The 22,579-nt window shown below is 42.2% G+C and overlaps 2 protein-coding genes across 2 annotated transcripts; one reads left to right on the top strand and one right to left on the bottom strand.

The window, feature by feature from the left end:
• Positions 1-292: 292 nt before the first annotated feature.
• Positions 293-9,393, bottom strand: flot1a (flotillin 1a). The gene is made up of 13 exons (XM_075449990.1): positions 9,218-9,393; positions 8,758-8,821; positions 8,444-8,519; positions 8,063-8,153; positions 7,681-7,824; positions 7,424-7,543; positions 7,171-7,266; positions 6,281-6,433; positions 5,970-6,151; positions 5,693-5,738; positions 4,501-4,638; positions 3,591-3,755; positions 293-3,496 (listed from the first exon to the last, which is right to left on the bottom strand). The coding sequence occupies exons 2-13, from the start codon at positions 8,798-8,800 to the stop codon at positions 3,476-3,478; spliced, it is 1,275 nt and encodes a 424-aa protein (XP_075306105.1). The 5' UTR covers positions 8,801-8,821; positions 9,218-9,393; the 3' UTR covers positions 293-3,475.
• Positions 9,394-10,700: 1,307 nt separating this feature from the next.
• On the top strand, positions 10,701-21,001 carry LOC142367464 (tubulin beta chain-like). Its single transcript, XM_075449434.1, has 5 exons — positions 10,701-10,856; positions 16,373-16,481; positions 18,249-18,359; positions 18,524-18,768; positions 19,128-21,001. The coding sequence occupies exons 1-5, from the start codon at positions 10,800-10,802 to the stop codon at positions 19,938-19,940; spliced, it is 1,335 nt and encodes a 444-aa protein (XP_075305549.1). The 5' UTR covers positions 10,701-10,799; the 3' UTR covers positions 19,941-21,001.
• Positions 21,002-22,579: the final 1,578 nt, after the last annotated feature.

Consider the following 22,579-nt stretch of genomic DNA (forward strand, 5'->3'; position numbering starts at 1 on the left):
TAATGTACTTTTACTGTTTATATCTATATATCATATAGACTCTGTCATTAGGGCAATTATCTGTTTGAAGCCCTGGATCTACAAATACACCAATCAGGGGCTCTGGAGTCAGTCACTTCCACTCAAGCTTCTTAATATAAAGTGTGGGAATAAGGTAGCACCCTAGGGATGTAAACCACATACCCTTAAATCAACAAAAGAATATAGATTATATCTATTTATATATATGTGTGTGTGTGTGTGTGTGTGTTTGATAGATAAATAAACTGAAAACTGAAAAAAAGAGTCCATGAAAAAGTTTAATTAGAACCCCACAGATGATAAACTAAAACAATAAAATAGACAAACATATAAAATAACAAAACAAAGAGTCCATGAAAAATTTAATTAGAACCCCACAGATGATAAACTAAAACAATAAAATAAACAAACATGTAAAACAACAACAAAACATGCACACATTGTATGTGTAAACTCAAAATAAAACATATAGCAGAAGGATATATTCATAATATGTAATAACTGCTTTCAGAAACAACAAAGACGTGCTTTCCTTTTTGAAATTTAATAAGTATATCGTGTACAGGATTGTAGAGTGACATTTTCCTTCAACACAAGCTTCCTGAAATGCACTGTGAACAACTGAAACGCCATAAAGAGGTAACTTCCATTTAGGCAGAACTTCTTCAACATAGCACAGCAGCACAGCATAGAAATCACAATAATCTGAATGGAGCTTTTTATACATTTATGATAACACACAGAAGCTTCCCTTAGTGAGAGTTAGTGAAGTTGTCAGTGGTGATTTGTGAAACATACAGTGCTACACTGCTACTTTATCAATTATCAAATATATTCTGCATAATTACATCTATTCCATACTGTATCACAGCAAATAAAACACCATTTCCATAGCTAGTCAACACGTAATCTCCTACTTTGGTAACTCCAGAGTGACGCACGCCTTCTGCATAAGATCTTTTGCACGATCACATGACAATTCAAGTGTAATAGGTATTGATACATGCGTCATAACAGCAGTGTTTATCATCAAATACAAATGAATGCATCTTCAAAAGTCACTTCAGTCCATTTGGTTCACAAACAGACCCAATTAAAATATAAATAAGAATGCTTTTAATTTTAAAGAGATTTTTCTCTCCCTTTTTTGATGTTCTCGAATACTAAGAAATAAATAGTGTTTCTTTTGCTTTTAATACAAGCAGCCCAAGAGGTGAGGTAGAGGGAGACGGTGGGACTTATATAAGGCAATTTGGGACACTTGATAATAACTACAGTAACACATCAGAGCTGATGACCTAAACCGCCATTACAGTAGTTTTATCATTCTGGGTGATAGCTGCATGGAGATCGAAAGAAACGTTCCCTTCCAAACAATGAATTGTTTGATATTTGTGTAAATCAACAAACACATTCAGTGTGTATTACAGCAAGAATGAACAGGAATGAAGAAAAAAAACTGCACTAATCTGATCATTTCTCCATAATTCCTGATTCAGACTATTCATTTTGGCATCCATTTCCCTGGAGCACAAGCTGACCTTTACAGATCTGTGGTCGTACTGTTCAGCATCCTGTTCATAAACTAACGGTTCAATACTTACGGTTCCTTTTATAATTACTCTGTGATATTCTCTGGATGGCTAAAGGTTTACTTTATCCAGATTTATCTTTAGTTTCTCAAGCTACATCTGTTGCTGCATAGCTGGTCAAAGTAACCCAGCAGCCAGCGCTGACTTCAGGTGTATTCCTGAACTGCAGGCTGGTAAAGTCTCTAATGAAACTGACTCAGAAGGTACAGCTCAAGCTCCCGTTTGGGCCTAAATCTGGTACATTTTGGACACATTTAGTGATAACATGCATCCTGGGTGATCCGAACACAAGTGGACGCAGCTAAAAACAGGTGGGAGTGTGTTCAGGACAGACTGAGGATGGACTCAGATCGGGTCCCTCAGGACGCATCCATCCTTTCTGGGGTCGGTCGCGTGACCTCACAACTGCATAAACAGATGTTTATGCGTTTGTGTGCCAACAAAATCACAGGATCAAGATTGCTGTGATCACCCCCATTAAATAAAAAAAACCTTACATCAATCAAACAATAAGAATCTCAAATTTCCAAAAGTATGTGCACACAGCAAGGTTGTGTAGAAATTTAAGGGGGTTCAAACCTTCAGTGCGAGTGTTTTATCAGCAGAGATGTGCAGAAATGTTCGTAAATAATCAATAAGTGCATCTCAGGTGAATCTGTAACATGTTACTGAGTGGGAGGATGCATGTGAAGATGCATTTTAACACCAGGTGTGAGCACACATACTCAGAGCTGCGCAGCTGAGCTCAGATCACTCAGGACGTACGTTAACATGATTGTTACTCTGTTGACTCTGCCCACGAAGTCTTATGCTGTGGATTATCAAGGAGAAATGTCCTCTGTGGTCACCACAGCATCAGATTATTAAGAAATAACCAATAACTTTAGAACTTTTAGAATAAACTCTGTAATCTGTAATGTGAGAGCTTTAAAATCTTCTGTTTCCTTAGTCTGTCTGTATAGATGCTCTATGAGGTTGCTAGAAAAGAAAACTGAATTTCCTGAGTGAAAATCTCAAGCCTCTACCAGAAAAAGCTTAAACATTTAAAACCAGAGCAGGGTTCAAATGATAGAAATGAAAAAGCTGGATAAGTCTCGACTGATGCAGCGTTTGTGGTGAAGAACCTGAAGTCAGGAGCAAGCTGAAGATGTGATGCAACTGGTAAGACTTAATCAAAGGGTCCTCAAGTAATCCCTAAAAACAAACTAAACCGATTTTAAACAGAAAGCAATGACAGATTTAAATATTTCAATGCCACCTATCACCTGTTAGAATGTGACCCTATGCAGAAAGGACTTGATTAAATTGTTCTGTCAGAAACACATGAAGCAAAATGTTAGAGGCGTTAGTAAAGGAAGGTTTAGTTTGCATGTTTCTATCACAGGCTCATGCTAAGATGCACTTAAGGTTTGGCAGCGAGGCAGTGGACGCAGGCAGTAATGGAGGAGACATTACAGGTAAACATGGACACAGGGGGGGGGACTCAGACTCAGTCAGACGTAAACACGCAGTGAGACAGATAAATATAATAAGAAATGTCAAATAATAGCTACAGTTAAATTTCATTGCATTTAAAATCTCGTGTCACAGGCCTGAAACCGAAAAGAATATTTCTAAAATCTTGTCGTTTGAATACTTGTTACTGAATGAATGCAGTACCAGTGAGGATATTATCAACAGAAGAACATATAACATAAATACATTTGAACACAGCAGGGCGCCGGACAAAGGTGGAATACCATTTTCACCACACAGCAACATCACAAAGCAGCTGGGGAACAACAGAGGACGGGTGCAGAGAGTCCAGGCGGGTGGTGACACAGCGGGAGAGTAGATCTGCCAGCAGGTGTGGTCGACTCTGCTCAGCCTGTGCGGGAGGTCACCTGCAGGACGGAGGGGAAGGAACATGGGAGAAGGTGGCGCACAGGTCCCTGCTCCTGTTCCAACACTGCAAACGCACATGTGAGTGCGCGTTACCTGAGAGATGTTGACCCCGGTCAGCTTCTCCACTGCCTCGGGGAGGCGGGTCATGATGTTCATCACTTCTCCGGACAGTTTGGCGGCGCCCACCTCTCCACCTCCGCTGGACACCATGGTGACCTTACTGGCTCCACACAGAGGCCTGCTGATCTCCTCGGCCATCTGGTGCAGGACAGACATCACCAAATGTTAAAACTAGGGCTGGGCAAATATTAAAATGTTTAATCTAATTAATCACACGATTTCCCTGATTAATCACGATTAATCGCATTTGTACGCAAAATCCCGAAATGAATTCAAAAGTAGTGTATAGCTTTTAGAATTTAGTGTTATTTTAAATGTGCTGCCATATGAATGAAAGTGCCTTAACATTTGTTGTGCAAACACACTTTTAACATCAGCATCTTTCTGTAGTTTTTATGTAGAAGCCTCGCTCCACTGTCTGTTTCCTTGAATGACTTGCTGCTATCAGTTGTGTGTTTTGCCTTTAAGTGATATTTTAGACTGGAACTACTACGCTGAGAAGACAATTCAACTTGGCAGTGTTTACAGATGACTTTGGTTCTGTCGACTCCGCCGTCTGGAAGAACTTCAAAATGAAAATGGCCGAGTAAAAGTTCCGTACCCTTCTCCATGTTTGGTGGATTTTACTTTCAATTACTTTCTTTTCCGGTTCCGCAGCAGACAGCAACAGACTTTTACAAAATAAAAACCTGTGAGCAGCAGACTTTTACAAAATGAAAGCCTAAAAAAAAACAAACGTTTTTTCCAAAAAAAAATTTTTAATAAAAAAAAAAAATAATAAAACCTGCGTTAATATTTTGATAATGCAAAGTGAATCCATCCACGACATCTCGTAGAGGCAAAGAGTAACAGCCGGCTGTACAAATGGTTTCCCGTTGCTCACCAGAGGGATTTTCTCCAGCAGCATGTCCACCATGGCTCCATCCTTGTACTCCTGGAAGGCCTCTGCCTTCTTCGCCATCTGCTCTGCCTCAGCTCGGCCCATGGCCTCCACCGCAAACGCCTCAGCCTCACCTTTGATCTGAAAGTCGACAGGACAGGTTGACTGAAACGGTAAACTCTCAGCTTCCTTTTTATTAAAATCACATCAACAGGAAAACCTGCGGTTATAAAAAAAAAGATTATTCCGGATTGTAAGGTGCTTTACTATTTAACCTTACAGAAGGACTGTCTCAATGTCTTCATTGATTCAACCGAAGAATCGGCTTCAAGTTTAAAGAATTTAAAAAAAATGTAGCACCAACACTCCTATTTGCACACACAAACCTGCACACATCTGGCCTTGGCTCTGAAGGATCAAACATGGTTCCCTCATCCTCCCACCAAAGCATCTCTGATTCCTGCCGTTTTCTCACGTAAACTGCTGCCCTGAAATGCTTTTCAATGATCCAGAGGAGCAGCAAGTCAGACCACAAATGCCTGAAGCATGAACCCAACTTCTTCCACAGTTTACCAACCTGCGGCCTGGTTAGAGGCCCGTGTGCGAGCACAGCAGGTGATACTCCGGAGCATTTAAAGCTAGAGTAGCTGCTTCATGCTCATTCTTTGCTGACCTGCATGTTGCTTTTCCCTCGTTCGTCGAATACATCCAAATACATGTGAGATTCATATCGGCACAAATAGTCATCGGTGAGCCCCGCTCACTATTCTCAGCTCAGCTGAATACACTCCATAACACTTTATAGTTATAAAAAGAAAGCTTGTGCATGTGATAACAGCAACTTCCAAAGTCTGAATCTAATTTTCTGAACATTCTCCAGAGTTCCCATATATTAGAACAGCTAAACAAACTTATGAATTAAAAATATTTAAAAAAATATCATTTCCATCTATATGTTTTAAATGAATAAAAGGATTTAAAGGTGAAGTAATGCTCTGTTTCTGTAACCTCTGAACATATTTCTTCAGCAGCCCAGAGCAGCCTTTCCCTGTTCAGCAGCCACTTTAGCTCCTCACGCATACTTGGAAGTTAAAAGAGACATTCAGCTCATTGCAATCTTCAACTTCACCTCTAAATGGCGCCAAATCCTACAAACTGCTCCTGTGAGAATCCTCTGTATCGATTTGCGACTCACCCTTATGGACTCAGCTTCAGCCTCTGCCTCCATGATCATCTTCAGACTGGGGGAGAACAAACGATGAGCAGAGACAGAAAGAGAGGCTTCAAAAAGGCACGAGTTCACCATGAATTATCTGGACTGAACCTGGTCTGTGGGGTCGAACAGATGTCTTAAGAAGTGGTTAAATTAAGACGTTAAGAAGATTCCTCGACATAAATCTGAAAGGATGTCTGCCTAAACATTCTGCAGCAGAACATGAGTAGCCGTGAGTGAGAATAAACCTGCAACTCACCGCTGAGCCTCAGCCAGTTTCTCCAGCCGGTACCGCTCGGCCTCGGCAGGCTTCTTCACTTTGGCCTCCAGCTCCTTCTCCCTGCGGGTGATCTCCTGCTCCTGCAGCATGATCTGCTGCGTCCGCTCCACCACCTGCACCTGCATCTTCTCATCCTCGATGCACTGCTTCGTCTTGGCAACCTGCCGGTGGAAAACACACATAAGCAATCAGTTATGTCCTCACTCAGTGTCATAAAAGATCTGATCCAGTTAGAAAATGAAAAATGAAATGAATTACTTCACAACTAATTCCTATTCACTGCTGTGTACCTGCAGCTGGTACGCCATCTCTGACTCCGCCTTCTTGGTGTTCACTTCGATGTCATAGGCCGCCTTCTTCAGCTCATAGTCTCTTTGGGCCTTCGCCATGTCGATCTCATTCCTGTACTGAGCAGATATTTTCTCCTGCATCGCATGAGCCTCCTGCAGAGAGGAGCAGGGACACGAGGACAGCTGCCATCAGTGGGAGCAACTCCTGAAAACACACTGGGATAACATGCTAATACAGACCCGACTGAAGACACTTAAATGGTGACAGAACCAGATGAATAAAAATATTAATTTTCCTGATTCTCAAAACAGTTTGAATAAGCGTTAAAGGGATAGTTTGCCTCTTTTGACATGAAGCTGTATGACATCCCATATTAGCAATATCATTTATGAACATTGACTTACCCCCTGCTGCGTCCTGTGAGCCGAGTTCCAGCCTCGTTTTGGTGTTGATGAAGGTAGTCTGGCTAGTTGGCTGGGGTTTAAAAAATAAAGCGTTTTGCTTCTCAAAACAATATGCGTTCAAAAGAGTAATACATTGGCATCACAAAATCGTTCTCCAGGAAAAAGTCAGCCCTATTTTCTCTCATTTTTTGATGCATATGTATTACTCTTTTGAATGCATATTGTTTTGAGAAGCAAAACGCTTTATTTTTGTGGCCCCATCCAACTAGCCGGACTGCCTTCGCCAACACCAAAACGAGGCTGGAACTCGGCTCACAGGACGCAGCAGGGGGTAAGAAAATGTTCATAAATGATATTGCTAATATGGGATGTCATACAGCTTCATGTCAAAAGAGGCAAACTATCCCTTTAAAGCTGCCCGGAGCAACGAGATTGTTTGTGGAATGAGACATTGGTAGGAATAAGAACAAAGTGATCCGTCTCACCCTGATCACAGCATCTCTCTTGTTCTGGGCCTCTCCGATGCGGGCGTCTTTCTGCACCTGGGCGGTTCGAGCCTTTCCCAGCGAGTGGAGATAATCCTGTGCATCACCGGGGGAAAAAGGGCCGGATGTGACTCATTAACTCATTAACTTATTCTGCTGCCTTTCTAATTTCAGCTGTTCAAAAGCAAAACTTTAAATACATTTCTTCCCCCTAAACGATTGTGGTTCTTTATGCGTGAGAACATAGAAGTACCTGGTCGTCATGCACATCTTTGAGAGTGTAGCTGACCACGCTGATGCCCATGTTGAGCAGGTCTGAGGAAGCCACCTTGAAAACCTGCTCTGAGAACTTCTTGCGGTCCTTGTAGATCTCCTATCAGAGAAAGATGTTAACCAGGATGTGACAGCTGCAGTTTTCAGTCTGAGAATGCGTGGAATCAGTTTCAGAGAAGCTAAATGTTTCTAATCTGCTGTGAAGAAAAAAACTGGAGGCGACTCTTTGATCCTCACCTCAACAGTCAGGTGGGCGATGATGGCTCGCTGGTGTCCCTCCAGCGTCTCCAAAGCAATATGAGCGATCTCAGGCTCCGACTTCCCCATGAACATCTGGCAGGCTGCAGCCAGCATCTGTTTGTTATGTCCCTGGATTTTCATCTGTAGAATACAAGTTACCACTTTATTGTTAAAGGGACGGGTCCAATATGCACATAAACAACACTGTAAGGTTTAAAATGATGAAACTACATCTAGACGATAAGAGGAACTACATTTGGACTGGAAGACAAACAGCGCATGCATCTCTAAATAGGAACAAGAGTCCAAACACATGGAAACTGGTTGTTGTTCTCACAGAAACTGCTTTACAACTGTTTCATCTCCAGGCTGAACTGACCTGAGCGATCCCAGTGACAGAGATGGGGACTCCATGGCGGGTGTAGACCTTATCGCTCTTCACATTCAGAGTCAGAGTGTTCAGGGAAATCCTGTAGACGCAGGATAAGGCGTCAGAGTAAGGGTGATTACTGATGGATTGTAAATCGCTCTAATGGTATACATTAACGTGCCGTATTTCCTCTTTGTTTGTGTCATACTGAGCTGCAAGCACCGAGTGCACGACTGTAGAAGTCAGCTACAACACTCTGGTAAGATCAGGTGTTCCAGATCAGCCAGTTGAAATATGTCTGCCAAATGCCAAAGACGCTTACTGTGAATAAAGCCGGTGTACGCAGGTGTATATCAGGACGAGTAAAAAAAAGCCTGAGTTATTTCTCACCTCTGTATCTGCTGTATGCACGGGATGACGAACACTCTGCCTCCAGGGATCATCAGCGGAGGAGAACGACAGAAGCCTATGAGGAAACCAGGAAACCAAGCGGAGCATCAAATCATTTAGTGACTGCAGAACAACTATTTCTTTTACTCTTTCCTCTAAGGCGGAGCCTGTTTTACTACATTTCTGCTCAAATTTTCACCTCAGAAACTGAGAATCAGTCCAAAACAGGTTCACAATAGCATCAACAGTATTAATCATCACACATTTACTTTCTTTAATGTTATTTATTGAGCATATACAGATCATCTCCTCACCTGACACCACCATAGCCTCGTTGGGACCACAGGTGTAGAACATGTTTACTGATCCTCCCTCAGGCTGAAAGTCAAATAAAGTAACAGATGATGAATAAAAGCAGACGACATTAAACCACCCTTAACAGTATTTTACAGATGAAATGCTCCAAAATTGTCACCGGTTTGTGTTGTATGACTGCTACACAGAAGGGAGGGGCTGTGGTGGGAAGCGGAGCAGACAAGCAGGTCTGGAATAATCTAATTGACGCAAATGTTGCGCAGTAAAATGCGCAAGAAAAAGTCGAACAAAAAACGGAGGACTTACACATTACAGCGTCCGACTGGGCTTTTACCCTTTGTATAATTCTCAGCGCAGGCAGCTTGCAGCTAGCTGTTCATCCATTTTTTCAATCCACATTTCCCAAACGTTTGTGTTTACAGTTTACAGGAGAGAGACGTCATATAAACGCACACTTACCGCTCAGGATTTAGGCTGGATAGTTAAAACAGATGGATATCAGTATCTTTTTTCTGTGCGTTAAAAAATATGTTTGTTTGTTTTTTTTTTAATCCCAGGTAACGTTTATTCCCGTAAAATACGAGATGATGCGGCCAGTGACGATGACTCGCTCCAACCGAACAGCATCTCGCTTGGAGCACGCCCATCGATTGCCCGCGCCCGCCATCTAGCGGCGTGGTGGGGAACTGCAACCACTAGTGATTAATGATTGTTTATGTTAGAAAGCAGGCTCGGTTGGAATCTGCTGTTCATGTAATGCACTTTTTATATACGGATTTGATTGGTCCTGTAATTGTGCTTCAGTTTATCAGTTACATTTTAAACAGTAGAGAAGAAGTAGTAGTTTGTTCATGGTTTTTTTGTTGTTGTGAAGATTCCCTTTCAAAAACCAACTCCTATGATGAAATACTAATAAGTCCAAATCTTTTTTCCTCACTCATCATGGTGTCAGCAGTTTTTCCAATTATAGTCAGTTTGAATTCTACAAAGACTAACACAGTGATGCCTGAATGCCAACCTGGAGGCTTTAAAACCACAGTTCCCACACCAATGGATGACCAGGTGGTGACTTCCATGACTGATGATATCTCAAAAGAGGATTTCAGTGTTTTCAGCAGTTGGCTGTTTTGTGAATCTTCTGTGGGTTGGGAGCACGCAGACCAGCTTTGTATCCCCTCACACAAATGGCAGCTTTCAGTGTCCATCAGGGGTTAGGGGTTACATTCAGTTTCTGTATTTTAAGTGCCTGTAGATGTATATAAACAGAGAAATAAAGCTTGTAAATGTAAAACAATCCTGTAATGAACAGAGCAGTTCACATAGTGTGAAAACAGAAAAGAATATGTTTTAAACTAAGGTAGATATGTTAACACAACTCCCCCTTTAACACAAAATGGAAAACAGCAATGTGGAAGAGGCCCCAGGAGGAGAGAGGAAGGCCGGTGATGCGGCTCAGCGAAGTGATATTTAACCCTTAAAGTCAATTTCACTGGCAGAAATTAAGTGAGGATTTCTAATGCAGAAATTTTTGGTAAAATTGAACGTTTTTATGCATAAATCTATGTATAAATTAAATTCAAATTTCATAATGGAAAACTGTGCACAAAAATATAAACATATTGTTCTGAGTGCACAAAATCCAAGAATAACAAATTCTATTTTATTCTATTCTGTTCTATTCTATTTTAGTCTATTCTGTTCTATTCTATTCTACTCTACATTGTTTTAGTTGGGCTCCAACAGGGCAGTGATGATGAAAACCGCTACCTCTTCTTTTCCGGTCCTTGCCTTTAAGTCCAGGAAACCCCTTGTAAGAGAAATCCGACATTTCAACCAATCAACGCCGGGCCTGAAATAACAGCAGCCAATCATTGGCGCGGACAACATGATGGGCGCGTTCCAAACCCTTTATACCCGCCTGTTGTACTCCGGGCTCTGACAAACTCCTGTCGCCGTCTGTCCGGGCTGTGCTCAGTCAGTAGGTCAACCGTACTCAATTAAAACAGTTATAGTTGACTTTTATCACTCACTACCATTCATCATGAGAGAAATCGTGCACATGCAGGCCGGCCAGTGCGGGAACCAGATTGGGGCAAAGGTAAGAAGAAGTGATAAAAAACGTTAATTAGCAGTTTAATCTGTTTTTTTCTGAAACATTTCACCCTTTTTTTACCCACATCTTCATCTCTCAGTCTCAGGACTATTGTTTTATTTTTTAACAGTTTAAACATTAACTGAATTTATTTATAGATACCAAACAAATGGCTTAATTTCTGTATCTTACTCACCTTTTTCAGTTTTAAAGATGCAACGTAATAAGAAACCATGCACCTCTAATGTTTTGCTCTTCTTGTTTTGAGAAACTTGGATCAGATACATGACTTTATAAGTTAGTTTATTCTGTTTTATTTGCTCCAAATGAATTTATTTTGTCACTTTCACCCAGAAGGAAAGTGTATATTTTGCACTTTATTGTCCGTTTTTCCAAGCTTGTGTCCAGATTTTGCTGTTATAACTGTGATATAAATCTTTAACCCACAGGCACAATGGAAATTAAATGGAAAATCTACCTTGTTCCTCTTGTAAAAGTGGATTTAAATTCTGTTTGACAGGAACAATAAATCACTGTTGAAATATCTTGTGATGTGTTGGATTATAACAGCAACACAAAATGCAGAAAAGCCTGTTTAAGCATTCGTATCTTAACTCCCGTTTAATTCAACAATGTGAAACATGTGAGCGTGCAGCATATTGCATTATACTTTGATCAAATGGATTTAAATCCATGCATATGGCTACAGTGAAAATGAGCATTTTAAAGAGTGACTCGGGTCATTGAGCCATGATTAATGAGCCGGCCAGACTCCAGCAGACTCACAGAACCAGCTGCTGTCTTGGCTGCATGACGAGTCTTTGTCAATGAGAAAAAAACACAAGAGAAGAGGGTGAAAAGAAAAGAGAAATTTGCTGAGGCAGAGGAGAGGAACGCAGCAGGAGGAGGGTGACGGTGGGGGGGGGATGACAAGTGGCTCAGTGTGTGCTCTGAAAGCACAGATGACGTCGTTTAAATGGCTGCCTTTCCAGTCAGTGTATCACATGCACACACCCCGGGCCCCCAAACCCTAAACAAATCTCCTGTTTACACAAAGATACTAATGTGTGCTTTCTATTTAACTTGACTTGAATGGAGTCTCTACATTTAAGCTGCACAGGGATCCAGTCAGCAACAAGCTGATGATGCAGCAGATGGATCTGTTCAATAATTCGGACCAACAATGCGTTGCTTTAAACAAAAGATGCTCAACCTTTGCCTGCTTCATCTCCCCACATGTGAAGATTTCCACTGTTTTTCTTTGGTGCATATAGCATGTAAAGCCATTTTCAAAGCACAACTCTTTAAATTCCAGAAAATGGGACAATTACTTTGCGATTTTTTTAAATTTATTTTTTCAGAAAACAATGAGCACTTTTTGTAAAATGACCGCCGTGAGGTCGCTGTAAGTGGTCTATTTATTCAATAAAACATCAGTGAATATATCAGATTATCACTTATAAAGTTTAGGCTTGAGTTTAATCTGCTCTGTAACAGGATAACAATGAAAGCTTCATCAGCCTGATGGATATTTAGCATAATTTATTTAAATTGTATTCAGATATTTGGCCTGTTATAGACTCAACCGGGAACATTGGATCCACTGCTCGATGGTCCCCATCAGTGAAGCCAAGTGTATTTACAGAGGACTTAGCGAGGCTGAGGTCATGAACATTTCACAGTGGATTAACTGCCTGATTTCCCTCACTTACACAATCCAACCAAAAGCCGCTCGGCTCTCTTGAGTTGCTGGATAACGTCTCAAAAGATGTGATGGAAATGGAAGCTTGGACCATTTTTTTCCAGGTTTCAGTAACTTACTGTTTTCTAACTTATTGGTTTCGTCAATTTTAACTTTCCTCGGGATTGATTTTTACTTCTTGGAAATGCAAATTAAGACGCTCTTCCCCCTAAAACTGAATCAACTGAGGTCGATTAAGAAAAGAAATTAGATTTCCGTCTCTCCCTTCTGCTCTCTCCTGCACTCGTATAGAAGCTCAAAGATGGGCGACCCCCCCCCCCCCCCCCCCACGCCCCCCGATTATCTCCAACTCTTTCTCTTAAACACACTCAGTCCGGGGCACAGATTAGGGTCAGTTGACTGAGCTGGTGCGACAGCCTGTGCTCTTGTTTCTAACTGAGTTTGGCGTTAATGTCTCCGCCTGTAGAACTAGATCCTCTGTGAAAGCTCAGCGCTTACTGAGCCTCCAACTGTGAAAGGAACAGATCTAAAGTCTTAAAGCTCCGTTTCAGCTGCTCCCCAACCACAAACCAGTCATTTGTTTTCCTATTAAATAAAAAAAAAAAAAAAAAAAAAAAGGTTTTGGCGTGCAAAGAGCCCTGAAAGAGATGGTTTGGCTGTTTTTAGGTGATGTATTTATGAGTCGTTGGTACCTGCAGCAGCTCACATGGAGCAGCCTAACGACAACTGAAACCTTAAAACTTAGACTTTAGCACAGTAGTTTAACTTGAACAAAGTCCGTGTTGCTTATCGTTCTGCTGGTCCAATCCCAAAGCAACGGGACTCTAAAGACGAGGAATTACCAAAGCGAAGACATGAGAGGATTTGTGTATGAGGCAGAAGATCTGCTGATAAGAGATGTGGGACAGAGAGACGGAGCAGAAGTAATCTTCCCTGGAGGAAGATGTCCAACATGTCTGACACAACTATTGGTGGACTCGGCTGATCCGTGATCATCAGTAGTGATCGGCGAGCAATAGGGACGCCATTGGGTTGAGAAAACAGTGACAAAGTAAGCTAATCTGAAGCAACAGTGAGGAGTTGTAAAAAAAAAAAAAACTGGAATATGGGGAGGTTTTAGAGGTTTGAGTTGTTTTAGATGACAAAAAGACTTCCTGCTGCTCCAAACTCAAAGAGCTCTGACTGCTGCTGCTTATAAATACGTCACAAGCCCACTTAAAAAAAACACGAGCTATTCCTTTAATACTGCACGAGGCACGACTCCAACGTCTTCCTCAGTCAGTGATGAACACAGAACTGTTTCTGCTGCGTTCATGCTGGTGAAATATGATTGATCAGAGCTGCTGACTCTGACTGACGTCCTGAATCAGGAGGTTCCACAGACACAGTGCGTCTTCCCAGGGGAAATGTCTCCCGGGGCTTTTCCCCTGCGGGGTGAACAGTGAACGAGAGGATGGACAAAAAACACAAAAGACTTTATCTCTGTGTCTCACAGATAATTGGCTGGAGTAGCATCAGTATCCATAAGGATTTTAGTGGCACACCCAGCTGCCCGTGTGAGGGTCGGGGGGGGGGGAAGTTACCGAGCTGCCTGTTTTGGCCCGGTCAGCAAAATCTGGCATCAGCAGCAGGAAACATCTTTACAACGAGTTCAGTTAGAAAAACAAGCAGCTCATGGGTGAAATTTCTCCAACGACTTCCAGATAAATGCTTGGGGGGACACTGTAGTTCCTCCAAACCGAATCTAATGTTGCTGTAGATTAACATCTCTGGATGAGATTTGCTTTCAGTCATGAACTGAGTATGTAACATCTGCTGTTTCCAGAGGAAAACGATCGCATTAGCTTCTCCTATGACGTGTTGGGCCCAGCATGTGATCAGGATGCTTGTTTTTGGAGAATACTCGAGCTGTCTGACCTCAGCTTTCTCGCGTTAGCTTCTCCTATATGAGTAATAAAGAGTGAAAGAGTTTTTTAAATGTTTATTTACACTGTTGTGGTCAGAGTGTGATTCACTGAACCAACTGGAAACATCCAGGTGGGGATGATTAAACGGCATCCTCCCTTCCTTTTTTTTAGACTTTTATTACAGCTCAGATCACAGAGTAGAGTGGAACACAATAACATCCTGTTAAGTTTTCCTTGTTTTCCAATGATTTCCTGCTTTCAGGTTGAAAATGACTGCATGGCTTTGTGCTTCCTCTTCTGCAGAAACAGCAGATTTATTCACCCAGATGGAGAGGAACTTGGATTATTATTAATTTTTAACCTTTGTACTGATGGCGAGGTATATTTCCTTTTAGCTTTATGTGCTATCTTGAGATGAAACAGCCGCTCATTCGGTTCATCATCCAGATCAGCCTGAGATTGCTTCCCATGGATGGATAAAACATTCCTGGATCCAGATGTGGACTTTAATTAGAATCACTTCTAAGTTGGTTCGTGTCCTACTTCTGGTTGCAATTTTAATACAAATCTGTGTTATTTTTTATTATATATATATATATATATTTAATATAAAAATTAGTTTATTTCCTTTTCATTCCTTTCATTGGGCTGGTTTCATGTATGTGTTGCAGGTGTTCGGGGGTCGCTCCTCTCCATCGCTTTGAATTCAGGGTCCGTTGCTTCACCTTGTTAGCGTAGCTTGTGGTGGAAAGTTGGGAACTGGTCAACTTTTCCAACCAACTAATCAAATTACATCACTAATCATGCATCTCACCTCGAGCTTTATTGTTGCTACGATTCCAAGCATCAGGCCCGACTACCATCACGCATCAACGCATCCATGTTAATCCTGTGTTTAGGTTTATGGATCGCTCGTTAGTTGTCTTGACAAGCTTGATCCAGGCTTGAGGGTTCAGCCATATATTCATTCATATCAGTGATGGAGGAGGCTTCTTCATCCAAAGGAGAGCAAAGAAAAACACTGAAGGCCTGTCCTGGTGGAAAAACTGCTTCTCAGATGAAATCCACTGGAATTCCTTTGTTTGATCTGATTGGTTTTATTTTTTGTTTGTGGCCCATCAAATCTCCTGCCAACTATAATATGAAAGTTCTGCTTAGGGCCGGTTTGTACTGACCTGGATGCTTCTCTGCACATCTGCAGTAGGTTTGATCTACAGATGTTTCACACTCTGACTCCAGTCGGCATGCTCACAACATTTTCTTCAGGAAGTTGCAGGCTCATGTTGCAGAACACAGCTGGAGGAGTCAGATTAAGACGCAGTTAATACATTTTATTAGTTGTAGCCTGAATATGCCTCGATGTGCTTATTTTATGGCTCCTGTTTTTCATTCTGCTCTCATCCTTTTTCTTGTTCTGATCCATTTCCATTCAGAAAATTCCTGAAAAACTACTGTTAGTTTTTCAGCCTCCATCTGGCTGGGACGTGGATCAAATTGGCAGTCCCTTGGAATTTCAAATTGCCTTTGGATGGGGGGGAAAAAGCTAAACTTAGTTTGTGGCGGGTTGTTACTTTATTTAAACTTCTGGTCTACATATCATGTTAAAGAAGTGTTCTCAGATAACACGTTGCTGTTTTCAGGTGGTCTTGTGACTACAAAACACAATTAGATGCTAACATGTGCTTTGGAAGCACAGAAGACCGTTTCTCCTGAAATTAGCTCAGTTATGACCTGAAGAACCACACAGACGCCTCTTTGTCAGGAATCTGTGACCAGAAAACTGTTGAGTACACAATGATTTATCAGATAAAGCTTGGAAACCCGCGTTCAGTGATTGCTTTTATGTTTTTCTGCAGTTAATGAGCGTACAGCCCAGTTGGTGCAGTGATATGTTGGTTCGTGTGTTTGTTTAGTTCTGGGAGGTGATCAGTGACGAGCACGGCATCGACCCAACAGGAACCTACCACGGAGACAGCGACCTGCAGCTGGACAGGATCAGTGTGTACTACAACGAAGCCACTGGTGAGTTCATCCAGACTTCCCAGTGTTGGACATGTTGAACTGAGGCGTCCCCCTTGTGGAGAAACTAGCTCACTGCAGTTTTCAAACAGGGATGTGGTAATGTTATGCATATTGGCCTGATATTATTACAATTTAAGGATATGACGTGTTAAGTGTCCTCTGTTGCTCGGCTGTGAGTCAGCATGTGGGCCGTGCCGCCTTAAAAAGCCACGCAGTTACGCTCATTTAATTTTAATGCTAATGGTATATTCTGCTACCCTGAGTGTATATAGTTTGACCCCGAGTTGCACTCTTGCCTTCAGTAAAAGAACACATTGATTTAAAGTCTATTGACGCTTGCTGATCATTAAAAATGAATCAGAATGACCCGGAAGAGCCTCTGAGTATTAAAATGATCCTTAATGTTCATCTCAGACACATTTTGTTCAGCTTCCCAAACTAAATGTCAACTGAGTGTTTTACTGTGCTTGACTCCATCTAGTGGACACACGTGGTACTACACATGAACGCCAGCTGTAGAAATGCCCACTGAAGATTAGAGATTTTCACTCCAGTCTGTTGAGAAACTTTGTTTTTTCTTATATTCTCAGTATTCATTAATTCTGTCCCACAGCAGCTGAAACTCAAATCACTCACTAATCCCTCCAAAAAGCTTCGATAGTTCAGAATTCTGCCGTTCGGCCCCCTCCAGCTTCCTGGTAAAGCTACGCTTCAATTTTAAAATGCTCCCGTGGACGTTCAAGGCCGTTCATCACCTCGCTCCATATCTGTCTGACTTCAAACTAAACTCAAGACTCATCTGTTAAAAATAGCTTCCTCTACTTAATGTCTGTCACACGACCCCATTTTACATCGTCTTTAGTTTATTGTTCATGGATTTTATGTCAGTTTCTTATTTGTCTTCTTGATTTTATTGTTCAGCATCCTTCAGTATTTTGAAAGGCGCCTTCAAATAAAATGTAGTATTATTATTATTATTATTATTATTATTATTATTATTATTATTATTATTATTATTAAGCCATCCCAGCTCTCAGAAGCCCCTCCTCTTCTAACACACGCACTTCTTTCCTGCTGCTTCTCTCTACTCTTAAATCAATCTAGCACTTAATGATTTTACAGACTTTCTTTTCTTTATTTTTAAAGGATTTTTGAGCACTATGTGGCCTTTATTTGACAGGAAGGGTGACAGCGAGAGGAAATGGCCCGAGCCAGGGCTTTAACCTGCGGGAGCTTTAGCTTCACAGGGCGCCTGCTCAACCATCGACCTGGGGGTCGAACTACACACTTCTGTTTGTGCAATTTCCCTGAGGCTGAGTGCAAAAATATTTAGCAATATTTTTGCACTAAGTGCAGTTTATTTATTTTTTATATTTTTATTCCCAGTGCTGGCACATAGCACTTCCATACCTAATTATTTTTATTGTATAGTACTGTACAGCATTCAAAATTTTGGCGCTGTTAACCAGAAGCCACGTAACGACATTTCGTTGTCAAGACTCACCTGTGTTTTTTGTGCTATGACAACAAAGAAAGTCATAGTCTAAGTCATTTGAGCCACCCGACGCTCCTTTTCCAGCATTTCTTCACGTCAAGAAGCTTGAATGTTGTTTCTGGCTTTAATAAAAGTTAAACGGCTTGATGTAAAATATAAAATTCCTTCAAACCCTCATGGGTTGATAGACTTGATCTGGCCTTTGCGGCCTCCATCGTGGAGTCCCAGAACCTGAATGAAAGTTTCTTCTTTCTGTTTATGTCCGTGCGCAGGTGGGAAGTATGTGCCCCGAGCCATCCTCGTTGACCTGGAACCAGGCACCATGGACTCGGTCCGCTCTGGGCCCTTTGGACAAATCTTCAGACCCGACAACTTTGTCTTTGGTAAGAACGAGCTGGACGGGAGAGGAGGGGCTAATGTGGCCAGGGGTCAGGGGTCAAACTTAAACCTGAGGCTATTGGATGTTTCCAGTTGTTGTGTAATAATTCAATGATGACTCCAAGAAAATGATCGTCAGTAACTTATGATAATAACCATCGCTTCCCAGGTCAGAGCGGAGCAGGAAACAACTGGGCCAAAGGTCACTACACGGAGGGGGCGGAGCTTGTGGACTCGGTCCTGGACGTGGTGAGGAAGGAGGCCGAGAGCTGCGAGTGCCTGCAGGGTTTCCAGCTCACGCACTCCCTGGGGGGAGGCACCGGCTCCGGTATGGGAACCCTGCTGATCAGCAAGATCAGAGAGGAGTACCCCGACCGCATCATGAACACCTTCAGCGTGGTGCCGTCTCCAAAGGTAGCGCAGACGCTGCCGCTCCGCAGCCAACACTGACACCTTCATTTCCAGGCTTAAACGCAGCTCATGTAGTCAGAAACAGTCAGGGAATCACTGCTGTGTCCTGTTTTTTATGTCACAGCATAAATATTGAATTTAATATTGATTACAATATAAACAATTTTAGTTATTTTTTTTTAACATGCATTGATTGGTCTTGGGTCAGTGTAACTGGAGCTCTGATAGGAAAGGGTCCAGTTGGAGTTATGAGGGGGTAATGTGCTGTGACGCTCAGCGCTCAGCAGTGATCTTCTGAGCTGCACGTGTTTATTAAATGTAACCTTCCACATGTTCTGATGCGGCTCCTCTCTGTGCGGCAGGTGTCGGACACGGTGGTGGAGCCGTACAACGCCACCCTCTCCGTCCACCAGCTGGTAGAAAACACAGACGAGACCTACTGCATTGACAACGAGGCCCTGTATGACATCTGCTTCCGCACTCTCAAACTCACCACGCCCACCTACGGAGACCTCAACCACCTGGTCTCAGCCACCATGAGCGGCGTCACCACCTGCCTCCGTTTCCCCGGCCAGCTGAACGCCGATCTGAGGAAGCTGGCCGTCAACATGGTGCCCTTCCCTCGTCTCCACTTCTTCATGCCCGGCTTCGCCCCTCTGACGAGCCGGGGCAGCCAGCAGTACCGCGCCCTGACGGTGCCCGAGCTCACCCAGCAGGTGTTCGACGCCAAAAACATGATGGCGGCGTGCGACCCCCGCCACGGACGCTACCTGACGGTCGCCGCTGTCTTCCGCGGCCGGATGTCCATGAAGGAGGTGGACGAGCAGATGCTGAACGTGCAGAACAAGAACAGCAGCTACTTCGTGGAGTGGATCCCCAACAATGTCAAGACGGCCGTGTGCGACATCCCGCCACGCGGCCTCAAGATGGCCGTCACCTTCATCGGCAACAGCACGGCCATACAGGAGCTGTTCAAACGCATCTCTGAGCAGTTCACCGCCATGTTCCGCCGCAAGGCCTTCCTGCACTGGTACACCGGCGAGGGCATGGACGAGATGGAGTTCACCGAGGCCGAGAGCAACATGAACGACCTGGTGTCCGAGTACCAGCAGTACCAGGACGCCACGGCCGAGGAGGAGGGCGAGTTTGAGGAGGACGTGGAGGAGGACGCCTAAAGAAAGTAACCAAATCACGCAACCGAAGTCCAAGAAAGAAAATACGCCAAGAAAACGACAAAAATCCCCCAAAAAATAGAAAAACTGTGAAATGAAATGAAGGAAAACAGCAGGTCTGAAGCAGAGAGCAGAACGAGAGACGGAATGAAACCAAACGACCAAATCAACGTGCCATGGTTTACTGTGTGTGTCGAGATAGTTTTAGTTTGATCAACAAGAATCTTCCAAAATCCTTTTTTACACCAGAATCTGGTCTCATAGAGAGGGAACAAACCGCTCCGGGGGCTGAACTATTGATCTAAATAAGAAATGAAACATCCAACAAACTCACCAAACTTACAGTTTACTGCCATGATGCGACTTGGAAAGACTTTGTGAATCTGAAACCTGTTTTATTCTCATGTTTTCTCAAGGTTTCCTCGGTTTGGTTTTATTCTTTTCTGACTGTAAAATCATGTTAACTTATTAAAGTGTTTGAAGCTGCGTATACAACCGGATCTCTGACCTGAATGTGAGACTCAAAGGTATGAAAGCAAGAATTTATCAGTGTTCAGTGTCATTTTATTCAACTTTTAAGGTGTTAAATGGATCATATGTGTGAGTATTTACAGGTTACCATCAGCCTCAGGCAGAAATAAAGGCACCCTTCTAAGTTGTTGTCATGTTCAAGGGTTCACTTTGAGCTAAAAGTGCAGCTGGTGTGTATTCTGCACAACTCTGTCCAGGTTCAAACACTCAGGCTTCCTGACGGTGTGTTGTCAGAGTTTCGGGACTTTTCTCAGACGCCAGCCAACGTCGTGCAGATGCTCAGAGCTCTGATTGGATCACCGGGAAGACTGCAGCAATAATCCTCACCTGGGAAGCACATTAACTCTTATTTAACTCTGTAAAGTATTAAAACACGAACACGGAGCGGCGCTCAACTGGAAAACTGAACACGAGCATCATAAAGCTTTCTGGGTTGCGGTGAAGAGCTTCTCAGACTTTTACATTGACTGCAAATTCATCAAAAAAAGGACCAACTTTGGACTATTTTATTCAAACTGAATCTTTAAGTTTCAAAAATGAAACGGATAAAAAGCTTCTTATAATTCTTCTGAAAAAAGATGTGAAGTTTGAAATACTTGTTTACTCCGTCTGAGCCTCTAAAGTGTTCAACTCAAACCCAAAGTGTGTGAGCCTCAGTCGCGTTTCTCTGTTCTGTGTTTGTACTTTTTTTCTATTTTATTCCAGTGAAACTTTCATTTGGGATCTTGTTGACTGTGAAACATTCGGGAGAAATAAAAAGGCATTTGTAGGAAAAATCACACCCGTTCTGTCATTATTTATCAGTTTTTAGTGTTTGACAGCACGTCATCATCTTTACTTCATCCCTGCATTCAGCTGTGTGTTTGGATCTTTTTTCACCCCCAGTTTTCCTCACTTGTCACCTTGTTTCCTTTGGCTTCCCTCCACACTTATCTGTTGATAACCAGTCCCAGCTGCACTCACTGCCTGTATTTAAGCTCCCTGGGTTTGGTCAACCCTTGTCAGATCCTTTCCATTACTGCTGCGCCTTCATTGCTGGTTTACGCTTTTCTCCCCTCAGCTGGTTGTTTGTGTTTTTAGTCTTTCTGTCTTCAGTTTATAGCTTGTTTTTCCAGTAAATACTTCATTCATTTGTTTGTTGTCTCCAGACTGCTGCTCTCTAAAACCATATACCTTGAACTTAGTGACACACCCATTATCAATCAGGTGCCAAAGACAAAGTTTCTTTTAAAGCCCCTTTGATATCAACTTAAAATTGTTTTTAATGATCAAATAACTCAAGAAACAAATAAAATGCTCTTACTGCCTTTTCCCTTTTTGTTAGTACAGAAAATTCTTGCTCTTCAGAGATCATCAGAAATCATTGACCTCATGCCTCCTTATTCCTCTTTTGGCTGAAGATAGTTTGCTGTTGTGTTAATTGAAGGCAGACTTGACTGACTGGTGACGAAGGGTCTGAACATCTTACGAAACTAATGTCTAAGAAATTAAGATATAAATTAAAATCTAAGAAACTAATCGGGCTTAAATCAGCCTTTAATCAGACACAGAGGTGGGAAGAGTACTGAATATTTGTACTCAAGTACAAATAATACTGTTACATTGCTTAAATTGTGCTCAATTACAAGTAAAAGTACTAAAGTTAAAAATAATAATAATAATAAATTAAGTAAAAGTACTTGAGTACTCCACTACAATTCACACAGGCTCCCCAGAACTGGACAATAGAAGATTGGAAAACCGTTGCCTGGTTCTGACGAGTATGGAAGTTTTTCTGTGCCATCAGAGTTTGAATACGAATTTCTAATATTGAATTTTTTACAGCATCAAAATCAGACTTTGAATTTGAAAAACCAACAGTGGAAAAAGAACCAGACTCAACGTCCAGGTAAACAGGGAGAAGCAATCGATCCCTGTCTCAATTCATCAGATCAGCTCAATAGATATTGAGTAATATCTATTGCTCAATTTTAATAACACAAATTTTAATAACACAAATAAAGTAAACTCAATCCCCGAAGCACCATGGACATGGCTGATCTGTCCAATGGAGCGTAACTTGATTGGCTGCCGTTGGATGAATTGAGAACAGGGATCGATTGCTTCTCCCT

Source organism: Odontesthes bonariensis, chromosome 18 (assembly GCF_027942865.1).
Source record: "Odontesthes bonariensis isolate fOdoBon6 chromosome 18, fOdoBon6.hap1, whole genome shotgun sequence".
Classification (NCBI taxonomy): Eukaryota; Metazoa; Chordata; class Actinopteri; order Atheriniformes; family Atherinopsidae; genus Odontesthes; species Odontesthes bonariensis.

What these genes read in the sequence shown, in the direction of transcription:
- flot1a (XM_075449990.1), bottom strand. Translation starts at nt 8,800, where the DNA reads ATGTTCTACACCTGTGGTCCCAACGAGGCTATGGTGGTGTCAG. An exon ending in CGAGGCTATGGTGGTGTCAG is followed by an intron (nt 8,520 to 8,757) that starts GTGAGGAGATGA and finishes GTTTCCTCATAG; the next exon opens with GCTTCTGTCGTTCTCCTCCG. An exon ending in AGATGGCGTACCAGCTGCAG is followed by an intron (nt 6,152 to 6,280) that starts GTACACAGCAGT and finishes TTCCACCGGCAG; the next exon opens with GTTGCCAAGACGAAGCAGTG.
- LOC142367464 (XM_075449434.1), top strand. Translation starts at nt 10,800, where the DNA reads ATGAGAGAAATCGTGCACATGCAGGCCGGCCAGTGCGGGAACCAGATT. An exon ending in GTACTACAACGAAGCCACTG is followed by an intron (nt 16,482 to 18,248) that starts GTGAGTTCATCC and finishes GTCCGTGCGCAG; the next exon opens with GTGGGAAGTATGTGCCCCGA. An exon ending in GCGTGGTGCCGTCTCCAAAG is followed by an intron (nt 18,769 to 19,127) that starts GTAGCGCAGACG and finishes TCTGTGCGGCAG; the next exon opens with GTGTCGGACACGGTGGTGGA.